General features: G+C 37.8%; 1 protein-coding gene across 2 annotated transcripts in view; it reads right to left on the bottom strand.

The window, feature by feature from the left end:
• The window catches only part of scube3 (signal peptide, CUB domain, EGF-like 3), a 168,496-nt gene extending 147,960 nt beyond the window's left edge, over positions 1-20,536 (bottom strand). For both annotated transcript variants that reach the window (XM_056233995.1, XM_056233996.1), the window contains exon 1: positions 20,154-20,536. In XM_056233995.1, coding sequence (XP_056089970.1) covers positions 20,154-20,244 — 91 coding nt within the window. In that variant the 5' untranslated portion in view covers positions 20,245-20,536. The remainder of the gene's footprint in view (positions 1-20,153) is intronic.
• Between the last annotated feature and the right edge of the window lie 656 nt (positions 20,537-21,192).

The following is a 21,192-nucleotide window of genomic DNA, read 5'->3' as shown; positions in this document are numbered from 1 at the left end:
ATATAAACTCGCAATTGCAATACAAAAGTACAAATTGTGAGATATAAAGTCCAATTCTGAGGACAAAATACCTTTTTTTATATTTTGCAATTCTGACTTTATAACACGCAATTCTGAGAGAAAAAAAAAGTCAGAATTGTGAGATAAAAAGTCGCAATTACCTTTCTTGTTTTTTATTCTGTGGCGGAAACGAGATTCATAAGGATCTTTATTGTAAAGTGTCACCATTATTTCTCTAAAGAAAAATGGGGGATAAAAATGCTTTGCAATGTCACAGTTCATTCCCGCCAGTAATATCCAATCAAAATCTTACCACTTTATGAGCACATTTTACAGAAAAATCACAGAAATCTACAGTTGATTCCTTTGAGATTTTTCGTGAAGCTTGTCTGAGTTTGCAACACTAACAGCAAACAAAGGCTCAATGCAGTTAACTCAAAACGTGAAACCCGCACATTTTGTTCAGTCATCTAAGACTAGTCTAGACAGACTAAATAGACGACTACTTGCATTTAAAATACTGCTGTTGTATGAAAAACCAGCCAATGGGAAACTGGTACGCTTGAAATTACACAGATACAATTTTGCAGTGCAGGCAAAACGCAAATGACGTGATGCTGATATGGCAGTTCATAACCTTTCATCACAGACACGGAAAGTTCCAGTACGGCTCGTGATCAAGGTTTTCTCGGTCAGAATGATAGCAGCCTGTTAACAGACGAATTACCAGACGCGTCGGTCGGGGTGGAGGTTCGGGGTTGGCAGAGGACCTGCTAAAGGTTGTCATCTTTTCACCAGCTCATAAAACTGCACTCAGTGCCATTGGCCCGGCTTGGAATAACTCAGACCGATCCAAACGGAGCTCAACTTGTTGTTAAAGGGACAGTTCACCCAAAAATGAAAATTATTTACTCACCCTCAAGTTGTTCTTAACCTGTATGAATTTATTTCTTCTTCTGAACACAAAAGAAGATATTTGGAAGAATGTTCATAACCAAACAGTTGATGGACCCCATTGACTTCCATATTATTTTTTGTCCATTCTATGGAAGTCAATATAAACACTTCTACTACGCTTACCATAGTGAATCAGGGTAAGGCAAGGATTGATGATGTATTGACTCATCATTATGTTAATAAAAAAAAAACCTACATAGTGTATCTTTAACTATTATAAGCCTGCCTTAAGGCTGTGGGTAAAAGCTTTTTTTTTTTTTTGCTACATTACTTGGTATTGATAGTCAGTCCAGTGCCAGTGATCAATTTTAAAAGTGCACACTTGCTAAAAGCCTATTTTTTAGGCGTACCCTGCATGGATGACCTCAAAGCTAACAGGCCAATTTAACACCAATTTCGATTTAAGAGGGTCTTAAAAAAAGTCAACCCTTCGATCTATAGAGAATATCAATTGTGGGGGGAAATGACATTTAAGTGGGCTTCAGAAGAACTGTTTCAATCCTTACAGTTCACAAATTGCTGAGTGGCTGACGTGAATGTTTTCCTTAAAAGTAACATCGATGGCTTCAAGGCCAGCTGAAATCATAGAGTTAATCAAGGTGATATCTTGTTCTAGAACAGTTGTTCTCTGACTCTTAAAGCCATTCAAGTGTAGTTTTTCTCCTCTTTTTGAGTGCAAGCTGACTGAGAGCTTCATATAAGGCCATATTTCGATTCATATTTAATAAGATTGCAGAAGCATTTAGGTTGTGCATTGGAGCCTTAGATTCATTTTTTTTTATCTATTTTACCATCTATTTTAAAATTGTATATAAAATGGAAGTTATCAATCAGAAATAGCAATCGTTTTAACAAAGTGGTAAACCCTATTCTAGAACAAATGCACATTTCTTAATGAATGTTCTAAATCTCATTAACCTACTCAGTGATTAATTTTTATAATCACAACTAGATTAAATAATTTAGTATATTTAAATACGGGCATCTGCTTTCTAAAGCAGCATCCAAACTGACCCAACAATTGATTCCATTACGTTACCGTTGCTAAGATAATATCGCTAGTATACTCTAATACGCATAAAATATACACACACAGATATTGGGTGAAATTTGACAGTTTGCACTGTTTGCAGATGCATTTAGGTTATGCATTAAAGTCTTAGATGCACAGATAAGTAAAAAAGTATATAGACTGAAAGTTATTTATATTGCTAAGAAATAGCGATTTAAATGCAAATGTCTTTATTTTTGAATAATGTTAAGTTGCATGCCACTGTTCTAGAACAAACACACCATTCCAGTGTTGGTCTCTTCAGTTCATTCATAAGCCGTATCATCATACTAATAATATAAACTGCCAGTATTTAGCACTTCATCATAACTTTGATGTTTAATGCGTGCTCAGGCAACAAAAGTCTGACTTTCTTTCGACAATCTCCAAGTGTAAGAAGAACGTTATCTTTGACAAAATCACTGATCGCTATCTCACGGCCCTCGAGGGGCACATCCGACAGACAACGACGAGCAATGCCAAAACCCAGACATGAAAAGAGTCCATGTCTGAAAGAGCCAGAGGATGTTTCCATCAGAGGTGAAGTACTACATCCAGACAAACTGAGCGGATCACAGAGCGATAATGTCACCGAATACAGTGTCGAGGCGTCAACAGTTCTCAGTTGTTCCAGGCACACATGAAATGCTGATTGCAAACTATTTTCCTTCCGTATCTGACATATTTCAGAGTGAAACATGATATGCAATAAGAAAAATAGTCTGCACTCTGGAATTTATTGGGTCATGCACAATAAAACCAGAAGCCTCATTTAAAAAGATGTGCATCTAAATCATCCAATATGTGAATGCGCATGTTATTGCAACTGGTGGGTTTCATATATTTGCCTATCAGAGTCATTAGTTTGCCCAGATTTTAAGATAGGTTTATTAGATTTTAAGAGGAAAATAATAACGCCCATATCATGTAGTGGGCTTTAAAGATCACGGTTCTTCAATTGCTCGATGCAAAACAATCGTGATTGCCTTGACAATCATTTTTTAATTCAATAGACTGCATGTTACTCCTTAGATTAACAAAATTATTTACGTTTTCTGTAACAAATTGTATGCTCACACACACAAATGCTTGCATGCACTACAGATATTGTCATATGGATAAAGAGAATTCAAATGAAATGGAAGTTATATATTCATAATGAATGTTTGGCTCATTACATCAAATTTTGGCAGGTGAGATGTGAGCAATTTCACAGTTTCTGCCGATATGCAGACTAATCTATTCAACTCATTAGCATTTGTATTAGAATCATTAATTTATTTACTGTGTGTGAGTGTGTGTATATATATATATATATATATATATATATATATATATATATATATATATATATAAAGCAGCATCTAAACTGACCTGACATTTCCTAAGCTAAAATCTGTACTCTAATAAGCATACAAATATATACGGTAGAACACACACATATAGGGCAAAATATTCACTTAAGATAAATTATTTAAACTACTTTTTTGTTCATATTTTACTTTTTGTTGTTTAACATGTTTCTAAGCTAATATTGTAGTACTCTAATGAGCTCATTTCCAGGAAGGAAACCGTTAAAGGGATAGTTCACTTTTTGATATGTTTTAGCTTACCTCAAGGGCATCCAAGATGTAGGTGTCTTTGTTTCCGCAGTAGGCTAGTTTCAGTTTGGATATTCTTAGGTCAAACCGTTCTTTTCTGTCAGTCATTTAATGCAGGTCTATGGTCACCACCTCAAAGAGCATGCACAGAGAAGTCCAAATTAAACATGATTTAATGACTCGTAAATGTAAGTACACATTGATGGCCTAAGACACGAAACGAGCGGTTTGTGTGAGAAAACGAACAGTATTTATATCGTTTTTACCTCTTGTAAACACAGCCACGTCCAAGTGATCTGAGGGCGCGGGCGCTTCGGTCTGCGCAAGCGCCGGAAAGTGATCTCTCTGAAAAAAATCAACGTTGTCTGTAGGGCTGTGCGATATGATGATATATATCGGATGGACGATATAAAAAGCCTATCGTTTCATATTATGCCATATCGTTTATATCGTGGTGTCGCAAAAAAACATTGTTTACGGCAAAAATTTGGATGACTGCAATCTTTCACGCCACCATGGGGATGCAGGCAGAAACGTGAATAACAGCATGAATGAAGGGGTGACAGAACCGGGTGTTTCCGAGCAGGAGAAGAACCAGCCAGAACAAACCGAGGAGCTCGTTCCTAAACGAGGGGCTAGATGGTTTGGTTAACTTTCTATTTGTTGTATTGACCATTTTAGGGTGGTTTGGATAAATAAACGCCAGTCTCAAATAGAGGCCTGGTCTGTTTTTTAGTTTCGGTTTGTATTTAATCTTCTAAAACCCGTCAGATCGTCTGTTTAAACCAGTTCTGTGGTGCAGATTGCGCGCATCTGGGCGGAGTTGTTAGCGCAAGCAGAGTTAGCGGAGGCCGGAGAGAGAAGGAGATCGTTTTACAGGGTATAGCCTTCATTCTTTCTTGTTGATGTGTTTCGGGCAACAAGTTCATAGGCTCGATGGATATTACCAGTAATGTATTGTTCAGCCCATGGCTGTCACATCGTTTCGTTTTTTTTAATTCTGCCAATAATCTAAAAGCTATGGTTATATTAAATGTACAATTATCGTTATATACTGACTTCACCCTGTGCTGCAACATACATTTAGTTGTACATTCATTTACAGAAATCAGCTGGTTGAATTCAAATTGATGCTGTTATTATCGGATTTTCAGGTGATATTCCCAATTCATTCAGTTAACGGACGCTCTGAGGTAAAGTGTTCAGACTGCAGACTAAGCAACGATTGTATTTAATTGTACAGTACTATCATAACATAGTACAGACATGATCTTAATTCCATAATGTCCTTAAACATAACAATTTGCTGGCCATAAACTGACAGCGCGCGTCCGGTGTGTGTGCGATACCTCGAGTTGCTATAGACACGGCGCGCGCGCTTCTCGTCCGGTGAGCGACCCCCTTTAGACATAATAAAGTAGCCTAGGCTAATTCTTAGATTAACGGATTTGTTAAACACATTTATAAATAAAACGTAATCTTCGTTATCTCTAGGCCTACACTAAATGAAAGGCCGGTCTCATAGACGCCTGCCTCAAATACAAGCCGGTGCAGTTCGGCGATTTGGGAAAATAAAAGCCCGGGCTATTATTTGAAGTTTTACAGTATATCGTGATATATATCGTTATCGGGATATGAAATGACTTCTATCGTGATATGAGATTTTGGTCATATCGCCCAGCCCTAGTTGTCTGTTGATATATCGAAATCGTCTTCCATTGCGATTTCCTGTATTTCTAAATATGTTTAGATCTTCACAGTGAAAGGTAACACTTCCGAAATCTCTGTGTAAACAATGAGTGACGTACACACGCGAGAGATCACTTCCGTGGCTGTGGTCACATGGTAAAAACGATATAAATACTGTTCGTTTTCTCACTCAAACCGCTCGTTTCGTGTCTTAGGCCATCAATGTGTACTTACATTTACGAGTCATTAAATCATGTTTAATTTGGACTTCTCTGTGCATGCTCTTTGAGGTGGTGACCATAGACCTGCATTATATGACTGACAGACAAGAACGGTTTGACCTAAAAATATCAAAATTGAAACTACTGCGGAGACACCTACATCTTGGATGCCCTTGAGGTAAGCTAAAACATATCAAAAATTAATTTCAAAGTGAACTATCCCTTTAATGCTGCCCTGGGTGAAATAAGGGAGGCAGCATAAAGACACAGCCTACCTTTAAAGCCTTCAAACCCCTATGATGCCTTAAAACGCCGCCTATGGAGTCGGAACACTAGGATTTGCAACACATGTGACGTTTAACTGCATTAGTACGAGTTTCCCAGTCTTTCCCAGGGTCTCCTCGTATGGAGTCGGGGAACATCGTGCCGTCTTGGTGCGAGCTGGCAGACGGCAGCTTCATTTTCACCACAGCTGAGTTTGTGGAGTGTTTTTCCATTACCGAGCAGAATAAAGCATTTCCTTTCATTCATTTACTGCAGTCTCTGAAGCTTGGACCGGCTCCCCGGAATGTAAACACATGCAGTCTGTAAACAGACTCACACAAACACACACTCGCTCAGATACACACACAAACACACATCCATCAAGAACGATGTCTGCATTGTGCTGTTTTGTGTTCGCCATCTGAATTACCCTAACAACACTGATGAATTAATAAGACATTGTGCATAATTTGGTCGATATGTAGTGGTTTTAAATAATTATTAATTATGTTGATCTTGTAAAAATGCGGTCTACAAGAAGTGCAGATTATAGAGTTGATGCCAGTTTGAATCTGTCCCACGTCAAATCCTCATGCATCACTTTCTGTCCTTTCTTTATAACCCTAAAAGGCAAAAAAATCTGTATCATTTTCTGTATCAACCTGTAAATGATGCTGAATACGTGCAAAAATATCCTTGTTTTGTACAGAGATTCAAATAAGAGTTGACATTGACAATATGGATGAATCCATTTGGATTTATTTTCATTATGATGAACTGATAGATGTTTTCAGCTGATGCCTAAACAAAACTTCACTAAACATTGTAAAACATCAGTAAAACAGTGTGTTAACAACAGGCCAATGTCACGTGACGGTACGTTACCTCAGAAACGCTATTCAATGACCAGAAACTCGATAGTTAGCTAGAATATTAACTCTAGGTAGGAGCATTTTGATGTATGTCTCATGTCTAAATAGATCTATTATGAAAAGTTGTTTTTTATACAGTCACTGTTTTAAATTTCGACGTAGAAACATAATTACATCATTAAGTTGATATAAAAGCTGTAATGTAAATGTTTGTATAAGTCATATTGACTTGAACAACTATATAATGTAAACAACCAAAATTAAGCTTTTATCCATTTACTTGGACATGTTCCTTGAAACTCATGAAAACTAGTTAAATCAACATTTCCTCTCTAGAGATCCACTAACAAAAAGGAAAAATCTTTTGACCAATGCAGTATGATGGTTTTTGAAGCATTGTAATACAAAGTACTGTTTAGAATACCTTCGATTATGATTAAACACCTTATTTAAATCATTGTAATTCCATTGCCATTGTATTACCATCGGATACTCGTCACATCGTTCCCATAGTACCGAATCGAATGAGCTAAACTAGCCGTGAGCTGGGCATCAAAATGCCTTCCCAGAATGCTTTGCGCCTGAATCTGTTTCCTAAAATCCAAAAGTCTCATATTTCAGCTCCATCATCATCAAAAAAAAGAAAGAGGTTACACTCAAAAAAACGTTTGAATCCCAAAAGAGTAACATTGCAGACGTAATCTGAGGCATGCTGTTTATATTACGACGCAATAAATAAGTGTGCTTTTGGAGAGGCCGGGGTCAGCAGGGAGAATCCGGATGCTTGTTTGCGTTCACTGACGCTTACAGTACAAATGAGGTGAAAAAGAAAGGAAGATGAAGACATATTGAGCTTTTGGGCTATTGTAGGTGAATATTTTGCCTTTAGATGTACCACCACCTTCACAAAAGCTTCAATACTGTTCATGGAAACACAAGCTAAGATAATATATAATATTGCAGTGTCAAGATATAATGACAGAAGAATTTAGATTTTCTTTTGCTACGCAGTACTCGTATACTCTAAAAAATGCTGGGTTGTTTTAACCCAATTTTGGGTCAAATATGGACAAACTCAAACATTGGGTTAAAAATTGAATAAAAAAAAAAGTAACCCAATGGCTTGGTGGGTTTGTCCATATTTGACCCAAATTTGGGTTAAAACAACCCAGCATTTTTAGAGTGTATGATGTACGAGTTTCAGCTGTAACAAAATGTTTTGCAAAAAGACAGTATAAATGTTAAATATCTAAATGTTTGACTTTAAGAAGACTTTTGCTCAAGCAAAATTAATTGATTGTAGCTAAAATTATGACTTCTGAAAGTTTACTTGGTTGGCCTATATCTTAAAGCTGCAGGAGCAAGAGCTAAATTGTAGACACATTTTTGCCCGCTATATGCAGTTGAAAGTAAAATAAAATGTCTCACTTAATTATTTTCAATAGCCCATTACTGTTGTGCAATGCAAAGTCCTCGATCATGATGAACATATGATCAGTCAGGTGTGCCCAAATATTTGCCCAACAGATATTATATGACACTCATCAGTGGTTTTGAATTACGAAAGAATAAGAAAGATTGTTATTTCTTACCTTCTACATGCTAAATAATGAATACGGTCTGTTGAGTTGTCAATCATCTATACTCTAAAAATGTGGGTTGTTTCAACCCATGTTTGGGTCAAATATGGACAAACCCAAGCGTTGTTAATTTTTAAATAAATGTTAAACCCAATTGGATGTGTTTGTCCATATTTGACCCAAACATGGGTTGAAACAACCCAAATTTTCAGAGAATAGATGATTGACAGCTCAACAGACCGTATTCATTCAGTGTTAAACAACCAGCCACTATTAGTTATTAATGCAAAAGAGTACTCACAATCACATCGAAATGAATGCAGGGCTACGTGTGCACGGTTTGCGTGTTCTTGGGAATCGAGACGGCATTAATTTGATGTCATGAAGGAAAATGTGAGTCAGAGTGTTTTTATACTGACATTGCGGCTGCTCAGCCCTCGGCGCCCGAGTCCTGATATCGATAAATGCGCCACAACAAATGGAAGGAAGTCTCATGAAAATAATTAATACCCTTGAGCGGGGACAATGTGTTGCAGACCTACAACAGAATTAAAATGAATACAAGCAGCCATTGTGCAGCTGCTTCTAGAAATGTTGATGTTTCGGGGAATCAAAAAAGGCTCTACAGGAATATATATATATATATATACAGTCAAACCAAAATGTGTTCAGACACCTACAACATTTCTCACATTATCACAGTTTATTCGCTATAGCTAATATAGTACCATAAAAAATGGTGATAAAATATGACAAGAACTCATCAGTAGTTAGACTGTCTCACAAATGAATTATGTTGAATATTTGTCAGCTGTTAAATTTAACTACACAATTAGATTATAACAATTTAGCTCAACCCATTACCAATGCTTAATTTTGTTCAGTCTGTGGTGTGAAAACTAAAGGTCGCATTAGCAATTAAAGAAAAAAAAACATGTCAGGTCAAAGTGTCTGAATAATTTTTGGTCCCAAATTTTTATACATTTTACTGGTAGTCAACTCACTGTATGAAGAATTTTTGGGTATAATGTCACAGTTTATTTTATTTGGCTATCCACACTTACATAAATAAACTATAGAGTCCTGCACCCACTAAAACAATATGAAAAATGATATCTGGTGTCTGAATAATTTTTGGTTTGACTGTATATCAAATAACTCTTGTTAAATATAGATTCTCCTCATTTCTGCCATTCCAGCGGTATAATGCCACTCTGTGCCTGACATCACTGTGAATAAGCCTGTGCTCTGCTCCAGCAGCTCTGCTCGTGTTTTGTTAACAGGAGTGGGATTATCACGAACACCCCTGTGCAAACAGCGCCGGTACCTGCAGGGCCGCTGACGGACAACCCGTTCAGATTCCAGTCTGAGGACACGGCCATCCGTGGCAGGAGAGAAAAGCCTCATTAAAGGGAACGAGGACGGATTTCTTTTCCACTTTCACTTAAATCCGTTCAGGGTTGTGACTAGTTCTGGCTGAGAGTTTATGTCGCTAAATGAAGGGATGTTCAGACAAGGTGAGCGAGGAAAGGCTGTTTCCTTCTTAATTCTGTTCACGGCTTAAGAATTTGACAACCAAAACACTCTCTTTCTTTGCAGTGTGTATCTGCATATATTATGCATACTGTGGAAACCAGCTTCCAATTCTTGGCTATTTTTTTAGAATATATTTTATATTTTATAGGAGATTGATCAACACTGGCCAAAAACTGAGGTGGCCGTCTTGTATATTAACAGTGCATTTAAATTAAATGTAAATTTAATGATGACAAATTACTTACTTATTTTCCACAATATGTACTCAAATTCACTTAAACCTATTTTAAGACTGTGTACGACGGACGGACGGACGGACGGATGGACAAACAGACAGACAGACAGACAGACAGATAGATAGACAGATACGATAGATAGATAGATAGATAGATAGATAGATAGATAGATAGATAGATAGATAGATAGATAGATAGATAGATAGATAGATAGATAGATAGATAGATAGATAGATAGATAGATAGATAGATAGATAGATAGATAGATAGACAGACAGATACGATAGATAGATAGATAGATAGATAGATAGATAGATAGATAGATAGATAGATAGATAGATAGATAGATAGATAGATAGATAGATAGATAGATAGATAGATAGAGTAGATAGATAGACAGACAGACAGATAAACAGACAGATAGATAGATAGACAGTAGATAGATAGATAGATAGACAGACAGACAGACAGACAGACAGACAGATAGATAGATAGACAGATACGATAGATACGATAGATAGATAGATAGATAGATAGATAGATAGATAGATAGATAGATAGATAGATAGATAGATAGATAGATAGATAGATAGATAGATAGACAGACAGATACGATAGATAGATAGATAGATAGATACGATAGATACGATAGATAGATAGATAGATAGATAGATAGATAGATAGATAGATAGATAGATAGATAGATAGATAGATAGATAGATACGATAGATACGATAGATACGATAGATAGACAGATACGATAGATAGATAGATAGATAGATAGATAGATAGATAGATAGATAGATAGATAGATAGATAGATAGATAGATAGATAGATAGATAGATAGATAGATAGATAGATAGATAGACAGACAGATACGATAGATAGATAGATAGATACGATAGATACGATAGATAGATAGATAGATAGATAGATAGATAGATAGATAGATAGATAGATACGATAGATACGATAGATAGATAGATAGATAGATAGATAGATAGATAGATAGATAGATAGATAGATAGATAGATAGATAGATAGATACGATAGATAGACAGATACGATAGATAGATAGATAGATAGATAGATAGATAGATAGATAGATAGACAGACAGACAGACAGACAGACAGACAGACAGACAGACAGACAGACAGACAGACAGACAGACAGACAGACATTAGATAGATAGATAGATAGATAGATAGATAGATAGATAGATAGATAGATAGATAGATAGATAGATAGATAGATAGATAGATAGATAGATAGATACGATAGATACGATAGATAGACAGATACGATAGATAGATAGATAGATAGATAGATAGATAGATAGATAGATAGACAGACAGACAGACAGACAGACAGACAGACAGACAGACAGACAGACAGACAGACATTAGATAGATAGATAGATAGATAGATAGATAGATAGATAGATAGATAGATAGATAGATAGATAGATAGATAGATAGATAGATAGATAGATAGATACGATAGATAGATAGATAGATAGATAGATAGATAGATAGATAGATAGATAGATAGATAGATAGATAGATAGATAGTTTCTGAGATTCACACTTGAAGTGAGTCTTATCAAAGGCTCCATGTTGCCTGATTTCCTCTTTAAAATAGAGAACAGCTCAAACAGAGAGTGAAGGATGACCTCAGGTCGCTTTCAGACATTTCAAAGATGAAAATCTTTATGTGAATAGCATCATAAAAAAAGTGAAGCTCTACATCCTACAGTTAGTTCTCTCACTTCGGTTAAGAAGCTCTTCATTGACGCAGCTCATCTCAACATCAGGTTTCTCGAATATCTCCCACCCTGCCCCTGCCATCTGTTTTAACAGACGTGAAGCCTCTCTCTCCTCATGCTCTTAAAGGAAGGGTCCCGACTCAACTTCTCCCACACCTGCCGTCGGCAAGTTTAGTGCGTATACTTATAACTGGGCATATTTCATTATAGCATTTAGTCCCTATGGCAGAGATGCAAAGAAGCATCAAGTACTAGTGAAACATCACATTATACAACATCAAAACACTAAGGGGAATCTTTAATTTGCCTCATTTCAAGGGTACAATATTTAGCATAAATACATATTTCTTTTTCCGTATTTTTATCTTAGCTTTGTGTTAACTGCTCTCCTGCCACTGAGACGCTTAAAATAGACGCCTGTCTGAGACACTCAGGATTTTACACGTGCATGTGAAGATTCAGCAAAGCACTAGGTGCAACACTGACGAGTCTTGTTGAAAACGTTCAGAATATCATACGTTTCTTTGGAACGTTCTGGCAAGGATCTCTCAAAGCTAAGAACAAACGCTCCTCTAGCATTAACAGAATGTTTTTTTGTTGGCTTTAGTATTTAATAACGTTCTCAAAACATAAGCACAAAAATACACCATTGATGGAACGTTCATCTAAATGTTTTTTTTTTATGTTATTCTTGTAAACATTCCTATAATGTTTGCAAAATTATCAAATTGAATGTTCCATTAAAAAACGTTTTTGGAATGTTTAAAAAACTGGAAGTTTTAAACGGTTAGTGAACGTTCCGAAATAACTTGCCAAAACATACTTAGAGCATATTTTTGTTAGCTTTTCATTTCTCTTTATTTGAAAGGGGACAGTGCACATAAATCAACATTAAAACAATGTAAATGTACCCGAGTTAGCTCAAAAGTGCTACTTTTCATCGGTAGTCCCCCAGCCAGGTGTAAAAAAGGCAACCTTAAAGATAACCACAGGTATAAAATCACAAAAATAAAATTACATACAACACATTACAGCTGGGTATATATACATTTTTTACTAATCCTAAACTGAACTCCTAAACCGGAACAGAACGCACGGTGTTAAAAACACAAAACGCGGACGTTTAATGCATTAATCCAACTCTGTTTTCACCATAAAAGGCTTCAATTAAGATGCATTTCCTCCCTCCTCATGTGACATCGACACGTTTAACTAGGAAGGCATTCACGCGCTCTCGCTAACACCTACAGATGTGGTCTCCACACTTGCTCTGAAGCTGACCGCACCATCAGTGTAAACTCTTAATGATCTAAACCCAGCAGTGTCACTTCTGGCGTAGTAATTGTACGTTAGAGCGTAAAGCGCACACAGGCTATGTATATACCTCCAGCCCAACCCGCTAATTAGCGGAGGCATGTTTGCTTTCCTTCTGTCTGCTAACGATGCCTTCGACGAGGAAAAAAACACCCGTCCTGACTGCTAACAGTCACCAATTATATCAGAGAGAAAAGCTGTTCCACTCCAACTGCCTTTCATTTGAACGTGATACAATCTCCTAACACTGAGGTAAATCATTTTATTAATCATTTATTTGTCTTGTTTTTCAGTAAAAATATCTAAACATACTTTAAAACAAGATACATTTACTTGTGAAGCAAGATTGTGCAAACATGGTAATATCATGTTGTGAATTGGTAATTATTCAGCAATATGGTGTATACCGAAGTAGGATCAAGAAGTCATGACAACATTTGTTTTTGTATTATAAAGGTGCTTAGTTAAGGGTTAAGTTAAACAGTTATTCTACTTTAGAATGTGAGTTCCGTGTCGGAATGTCTGTTTTTGTTTTGATCTGTGTGATCCCGCCCACTGCCAATTTACCCAATAGTATTTCCCCAGTTGGTGGAAAACACAGCGTATTGCAGCCATTGAAGTGAGCAAACAAACTGGGTCCAATATCGCAGATTCCACCCATCCTAAAAAGCCTCGGCAATAAAAACATTGTAAACTTATGCATTAGCTGATCAAATTACAAGTAAGGCTTGTCGCTTTCCACTGTCAATTGCGCTCATTCTGTTGCGTGTCGTCAATCGGTAAAAAACCTCACAAAATTATCACGGTAGCAGAAAGTCTGTGCTTTTCAGGTTTTGTACACATAAGGCTCGTACACACCGGGGCGAATATCGGCGCGCGTTATTCGTCAGCGTTTTTCAACGCGTTTTTTGTGTTCACACCCAAGCGATTTTCCCTGACGTTGAGCCGAGTGAACATGCAATTTCATTCCCTGACATTAGATGGCGCTTAATGTAAAACAGAAATAGTCCTATTTTGTAGTCGCTGTCGCGTTTGTCATATAGTTCTTTATGTTCCGACACCAACGAGACCAGCAGCTCTACATTCATCTTGCCTTGCATCTTCCTCGTCTTATTTCTTCCCGGCAGTCAGACGCTACTTGGCGTATATCTTCTTCGCCGTTACGTATGTGTGCTCGGCAAGACCGTTTTGTGTTTGAGCGCCCCCAAGTTGTGTTTTACTGTAACTTCAGAAGCTCCAGACACGTGAGCAAAAGCGCCAATCTCATTGGTCGGATAGTTTTTGACGCGGCGCGTCAAACCAAAAAAACGAACCCGAGGCGTTTTTAAAAAAATGACGCTTTTACGCGTGGCGTTTTTCGCGTCGGTGTGCACACTCACATAGGCGCCCTTTGTTTAGTCACGAGGCGTTAAACGTCGGCGAATAACGCGCGCAAAATACGTCCCAGTCTGAACAAGCCTTTATGCTGCGTTCCAGGCAGGTTTTTGAGCACGTAAATCACGACTCACAACTTTGTCGCGTTCCAGGCCAGTCACGCCAAACTACCTGAGCGCAAGGAATTGTGGTAGCTAGATGTAAACAAACCATTGTTGTTTTGTATGGTTTCGCGGGCTATGTGACGTCAGAGCTCGTAACTGGGAGTACATCGATCTAGTACGAGTTTACGGGTGGGAAGTCACGGGTTTGACTGCCGTTCCAGTGCACTTTCACGGGTATAAGGTTGGAAAAACACGGGTTACAGATTGCCTGGAACGCGGCATTAGACACATGAACAGTAAACATACTCCGCCATGTGGCCGACTATAAACGCTGCTTCAAAAATGCACACTCCACTTTGGGACAAAAATGGAATATGGAGATGAAAAACTGGTGAGAGACTTTCTTGATTGTGGGTTAAATGGAGAGAAAGCGAGGCATTTGTGGAAAATATACGATACGAACAGAGAAACAACAAGGCGGGAAAAGACTGGCTAGATGCATTAAACAAAAAAGCACAAAAACATCCACATCCACAATAAAACTTCACCAAAGCCATAATAAAACTACTATACATGAAATAGATTATAACAACCAAAGTCTCATTTCGCCAAAACAGAGAGACACACTATTGCAAATGTCAGTTTTTCTGTCATTGCTCTGGATGGAATAGTTGTTTAAATTGACTATGCCTGAGATGCTTCTCCTGAAAGAAAGAAGTACAAATTGGTGTCATAAAATATAGTTGACATATATATATATAAATGAGAATGTTGATAGGATTTGATGAGAAATACTGAGATCTCTGACTTCTGATTGTTGAGTATTTTTCCTCAAGAGGAACATTTGAAAAGCAGAAAAAGTTTCCAAATGTAGAAGAAAAGGCTGAGGTATTAAAGATCTCAGTGTTTTTTCTTTCCAATTGATGGCTCAGATATGTTGTTTTTGCAAGGATTTGATGATAAATGTTTGAAGATGACAGTGAAATTATTGATTACAGATTTTAAGTCTCAGCAAATCCGAGCCTAATTTGAGACATTAAAATCTCCAGTGAAACTCTAGAAGAGAGAGGTGTGTGAGAATACCGGGGTCTTTTTCCTCAAGAGAAAAATCCGGGAAGCAGGAGAGACATCAATCATCCTCCATTCAATCTCATGCAGTCTGAGACATTACTGAGGTCCCATTGTTTTTTTCTGTCCAAATGCATGCTCATATCATTTGTTTTGGGGAGAATTTGATGATAAACTTTTGAAATTTCACATTGAAATTACTTTTGATTCTAGATTTTGGTGTCTTGGCAAATGAGCACAGTTTGAGACATTAAAATGTCCTCTGAAACCCTAAAGGAGACAAACACAGACTCTTTTAACTCATGAGAGATCTGAGAAGCATGAAGCTTTGGCAAAAGTCATTTTCTCCATTCAGTCTCCTGGCAGTCTAGGAAAAACAACTGAGGTATTACTGAGATCTCAGTGTGTGTGTGTGTGTGTGTGAGTGTGTGTGTGTGTGTTGATAAACTTTTGAAGTTCACATTGAAATTCTTTTGATTATAGATTGATACGTAAAAGGGAGCAGAGCCAGTGGTCGTACAAGTCAGCGACTTGAATTTGATGCAATTTCTCATGGAAGTCTAGGAGAAACAGCCGAGACATTACTGAGATCTTTGTGTGTGTGTGTGTGTGGGGGGGGGGGGGGGGGGGGGTTCTGTTTAAATGCATCCTCATATCATTTGTTTTTGGGAGAATTTAAAGTTTAAATAAAATGTTGGCGTCATAGCACAGTTTGAGGCATTAGGATGTTCTTTGAAACTCTTTAAAACAAAGAAAACTGTTTTCCTCAAGAGAAACATCCGAGACGCATAAACCTACATTTTCTCCATTTAATCTGGCAGTCTAGAAGCAAAAAACAGAGATAATAAAGAGATCTCATTCGATAGTTCTCTCCTACAGGGTTGTTCCAGATATTCTCTAAACCAAAGCGCCGAGGGATCATCCGTCCCCGCCTCTGACAAGGCCATTGCTCCAGACTTACAAAAGAATACTCCAACTTCATTGAGTGAAAGGCAACACAAAGCAAACAAACCCCCAAACCGCTGTCACGCCACCCCTCCCCGGCAGGCCTCCTCCTCGGGCTCCTGCTATTCAAGGGAAATGTGTATTTCCCACACTGGAGTTGTCCAGCAGGGTCTGCTTGGCAGGGGTTTTGCCTCGGGGTGAACGGGGAGACGGACTAGAGGTTACATCAACACACACACCGCTGTGGCATGTCACAAACTCACCGCCGGTTGCCTTGGCACTGTTAGCCGGCACATCCGGGCCAGAAACACTCAGAAGTGGTGGACGCGCAAAAAGTCCTTCAGCACCTCAAGAAAATGAGCATTTCTTTCTCTTCGAGTCATTTACTGCACATGGGGTTTTAAAAGCATCCTTATTCCATTTACAATGAATTGTGATCATCTTACGGTGCTGGTAACCTGCAATTACGGTGACACCGGTGAAGGATCTGGCGAACATCTGCGTTTAATAACTACTGACCTGACAAACGGCACACTTTAACCACTCACTGTTTTATACGCCACTGATGCGTTTGATAATCAAAACATTCACATCCAGACTGAAGGCAAAAGAACCAATGAATGACAAAACAACTTTACAAATTTGATAAGAGTTAACTACATTATTTAACAGGAACTAACAACAAATGAATTTAATCTTAGTTTGCTAACTTAAACATTTACTAATGCATTATCATTTCAAAAGTTGCATCTGATAAATGTTATTAAATGGACCTGAGCTAATTTGATTAACTAAAGTTAACGTAATAAATTCTGTAACAAATAAGCACTAGGTTAGTGTTACCGAAATAATGATTGAATGAATGAATGAACCAACCAGTGAATGAAAGAGTGTCAGAGCAACATAAAGAGGGAAAAGAAAACATAGAGCAAACAGATGAATGAAGAAAAGGAAGAATGAAAGCACAACAGTAAATGAACAAATGAAAGAAATGAAGAAAGAAAGAACAAAGGAAAAGAACCGATAAATAAAAAAGAGATAGATAGATAGATAGATAGATAGATAGATAGATAGATAGATAGATAGATAGATAGATAGATAGATAGATAGATAGATAGATAGATAGATAGATAGATAGATAGATAGATAGATAAAGCAAAAGTGAATAAGCGTACAACCGGGTTACAGAAAAAAATGACAGAGAGCAAACTAAGAAAGAAATTGTTTTTTTTTTTAAAGATTGATATAAACTGCTATGCAACTGCTGTGCAATTTCCCTCTCCATTATGTCGTTTCAGTGCATTATCACAAACTCAACAGCTCTGCCATGACATCTGGAGCACAAAACTCAAAGAGCAGAACCACTTTCATGAACGACACCAATGCGCTCTCAACAACATCATCTCTACACACACACACACACACGGAACGCTGACCTGAGCGTCTAGCGGTGATGAACAGGTGCAGGACATTAGGCCCGACGCTGCCACCTTCCCCTGGAAGATGTGCGTAAATCCTTGTTGTGGAAAATGAAAGAGTGAAAGCAGTTCTAATTACAAAATGTAAATATTGAGTTTTCCCACAATGGGAAGCAGACCACCCAAGATGAACAACAACCCCCAGCTCCCTCCCTCCCTCCCTCCCGCTCTCTTTCTCTCCGTCGTCCACACGGCCTGTCAGGAAAACCTTCTGAGCATCAGCAAATGTGAATACACACATAGCAGACATGAACATATGCACACGAGCGTTCGCTGACATCATCGCGTCATGCTTGCGTAACAGTCCATTAGCCGGGACCTCCAAACGAAACCAAACGCGATTCCTACAGTCCTCATGCAGAAGCGTGGTAAACACCCAGAGGTTTACTGGGCGCTTTCAGGCTCTAGATCATGATCAGGTCTCAGGTGAACGTCAAATGCTTGACTTTATGGTGCTAAATACCTTTAAATGGTCTCCGTGAGACTGTTTTCCATTTGGAACTGTGCAACATGTGGTCGGCGTGGATGGAGCCCCAGGAGTCGCCATTTGTTGACGTTTGTTTGTGCGGAGAGCATGTCGCTGAGTGATGGGGAATGAGTGCTCAGCTGGGATCTAGATCTCCTCAATCTGACGTCGAGATGTCTTTATTCTGAGAGCGTTCTAGAGACACTAAAAAACGCTCAAAATCGCCTTCATCACCAATAGATCTACACTCTTACAAATAAAGGTTCCAAAAGAATGTTTTCACAGTGATGTCATAGAAGAACAATTTGGGGTTCCTTTCAGTGAACAGTTCTTAAAAGAACCTTTTTTTTTTTTTTTAAGGTAAAATTAAGCTACTTTATCGGCTTCGATGGTTCCATTTAGAACCTTTAACATCCATGGAATCTTTCCATTGGACAAAAGGTTCTTTAGATGATTAAAATGGTTCTTTTAAGAACTGATCACTGAAAGGTTCTTTGGAGAACCTTTATTTTTAAGAATGTATAGTTTGAAGAACATTTTAATAATCTAAAGAACCTTTTTTTTTTACTCCAAAGATCTTTCAGTGCAGTGGAAAGGTATACCATGGATGTTAAAGGTTCTTAATGTAACCATCAAAGCCAACAAATAACATATATTTTTAAGAGTTTAGTCTGTTCTTACAGCCAAATGTTGACGAAACTGACTACATAAGTTCATTAGCATGCTCACAAACAAACATAATGCATCACTGTGTTTAAAAACATAATGAAATCCATATCAATCCATAAAAGTGCCTGGATTTGAGTTTTATGAACATCTGAAGTAATTTGTTTCAGAGTCTATGCCATCACATGCTGCTTTTGATGCAATAGTTAGACATTATTAACTAATACAATTGACAAAAAACATATTAATAAAATGCATGGAGTCGTTCCATCTGTGTGTGTCATACAATATGTGTCATACTGTGAATAAATCATTTAAATCTAGAGGATTTCCAGCAGTGCATGACCCTGTTCTACAGGTGCTTTAGACGGATCCGCAGATAAATCCAATAAGTTAAGAAAACCCTGTTATCATTTGTTTATAATTATAACTTTTTTGGATTTTGGGCAGTGCCCTCTGGACTCGAGGTTGCTTTACTCAAGAACACATTTAGAGAGTTTTATCCAGTTGTGTAAGCAGCCCTAATTGCTAAGGCAGTCAAAATGCAGAACAAAAATTTGACAACATGCATACCTATATGCCTATGCAGTGAGCAAAAACGTACAAAAACGACTATAAGAAAGAGGCCGAACAGGACTGGTTTCTTCAACATCTAGTAAACGTAGCCTACATTAAAAAAAAAATACTCTATATTTTACAGTCTGGTGCATCATTATTGCTGTCAAGGAGAAAATGAATCCATCACGAAATTCCCCACAGGCACGATAATAAACACACCTGCAGTCCTGCACAGCATAAACACTTCAGAGATGTTCAAAATACCCGTTTAAGTCTACTTCAGCGCTGTGTTTGGGGGAAACTGTGTCCTAGAAGTTGTTCTTAATGAGAAATCATCAACCAGGAGTAATTCCTCGGGCAGAAGGTGGATATCGTGATCATGTGGAGGATCGAGAGGGAAACTTACCTTGCGGGTTTTTGCTGACAGAAGCTCCGGCTGGCCGCTGGACAAAGACGATCAGAGAGACGCTGAATAATCCAACACACATCAACATCATATCACACACCTTGAGCCTTCACACAGGGACTGATTCAATAAAAGCGCACAACTGCGAGACTGTGAGTCCAAGCGTGGATGAAGCTTTATTCCCGGCGCTGCTGCTGTGAATATTTGAGAGGGATAGAGAGACAGAGAGAGAGAGAGAGAGAGAGAGAGTGTGTGTGTTTTTTTTTATTTTATTTCTTGGTCTTGCGGAGACTGTGCGCGCGGAGATCAGGAGGAGAAACACGGTCGAGTTGAGCGCTCATGATCTTCAGTCCTTCAGATCTTCCGGAGAGAGAGAGAGAGAGAGAGAGAGAGAGAGAGAGAGAGAGAGAGAGAGAGAGAGAGAGAGAGAGAGAGAGAGAGAGAGAGAGAGAGAGAGAGAGAGAGAGAGAGAGAGAGAGAGAGAGGGGGAGGAGAGATGCCACAACAGCGCGTTGCTCTCTTTCTCTCTCAATGTATCTGTAGGCCTATTGGTAAAAGTAAAATAAATCAAATAAAAAGTTCCATCAACACACACACAAACTGAATGCAAACAAATTAATAGACCATTTAATGCTTTTGCCAATTATTTAAATCTAAGAACACAACAGAGTGTAAAACACATTAATGCAGTCATTAGCATTTGTCTGCTAATTGGTGAGGCTACATGAGAAAATAAAAAAAATGCATTATTATTTATAATTACTATAAATTATACATAATTATATGTAACAGATAACACTAGTAAGTAGCTACATAATTAATATTCAGTACTTAAATGTATAATTTCACTGTAACAAGGACACCTTAAAATAAAGTGTAACACTTTATTTTAAGGTGACGCAGTTAAACTTTACTACATGAAGGCTACTTAATTACTATAGTAATAACAGTAAATTATGCATAATTACAACTAACAACCCTAAACCAAACCCTAACCGTAACTCTAGTTCATTTATATTACTCAGTACTTATCTAAGTA

The sequence above is a fragment of the Rhinichthys klamathensis genome, unplaced genomic scaffold, assembly GCF_029890125.1.
Source record: "Rhinichthys klamathensis goyatoka isolate OS25496 unplaced genomic scaffold, OSU_Roscu_1.1 h1tg000386l_1, whole genome shotgun sequence".
In the NCBI taxonomy this organism is placed as follows: domain Eukaryota; kingdom Metazoa; phylum Chordata; class Actinopteri; order Cypriniformes; family Leuciscidae; genus Rhinichthys; species Rhinichthys klamathensis.
Note: the sequence above shows the minus strand (reverse complement) of the source record. Positions and strands in the feature narration are given on the sequence as shown.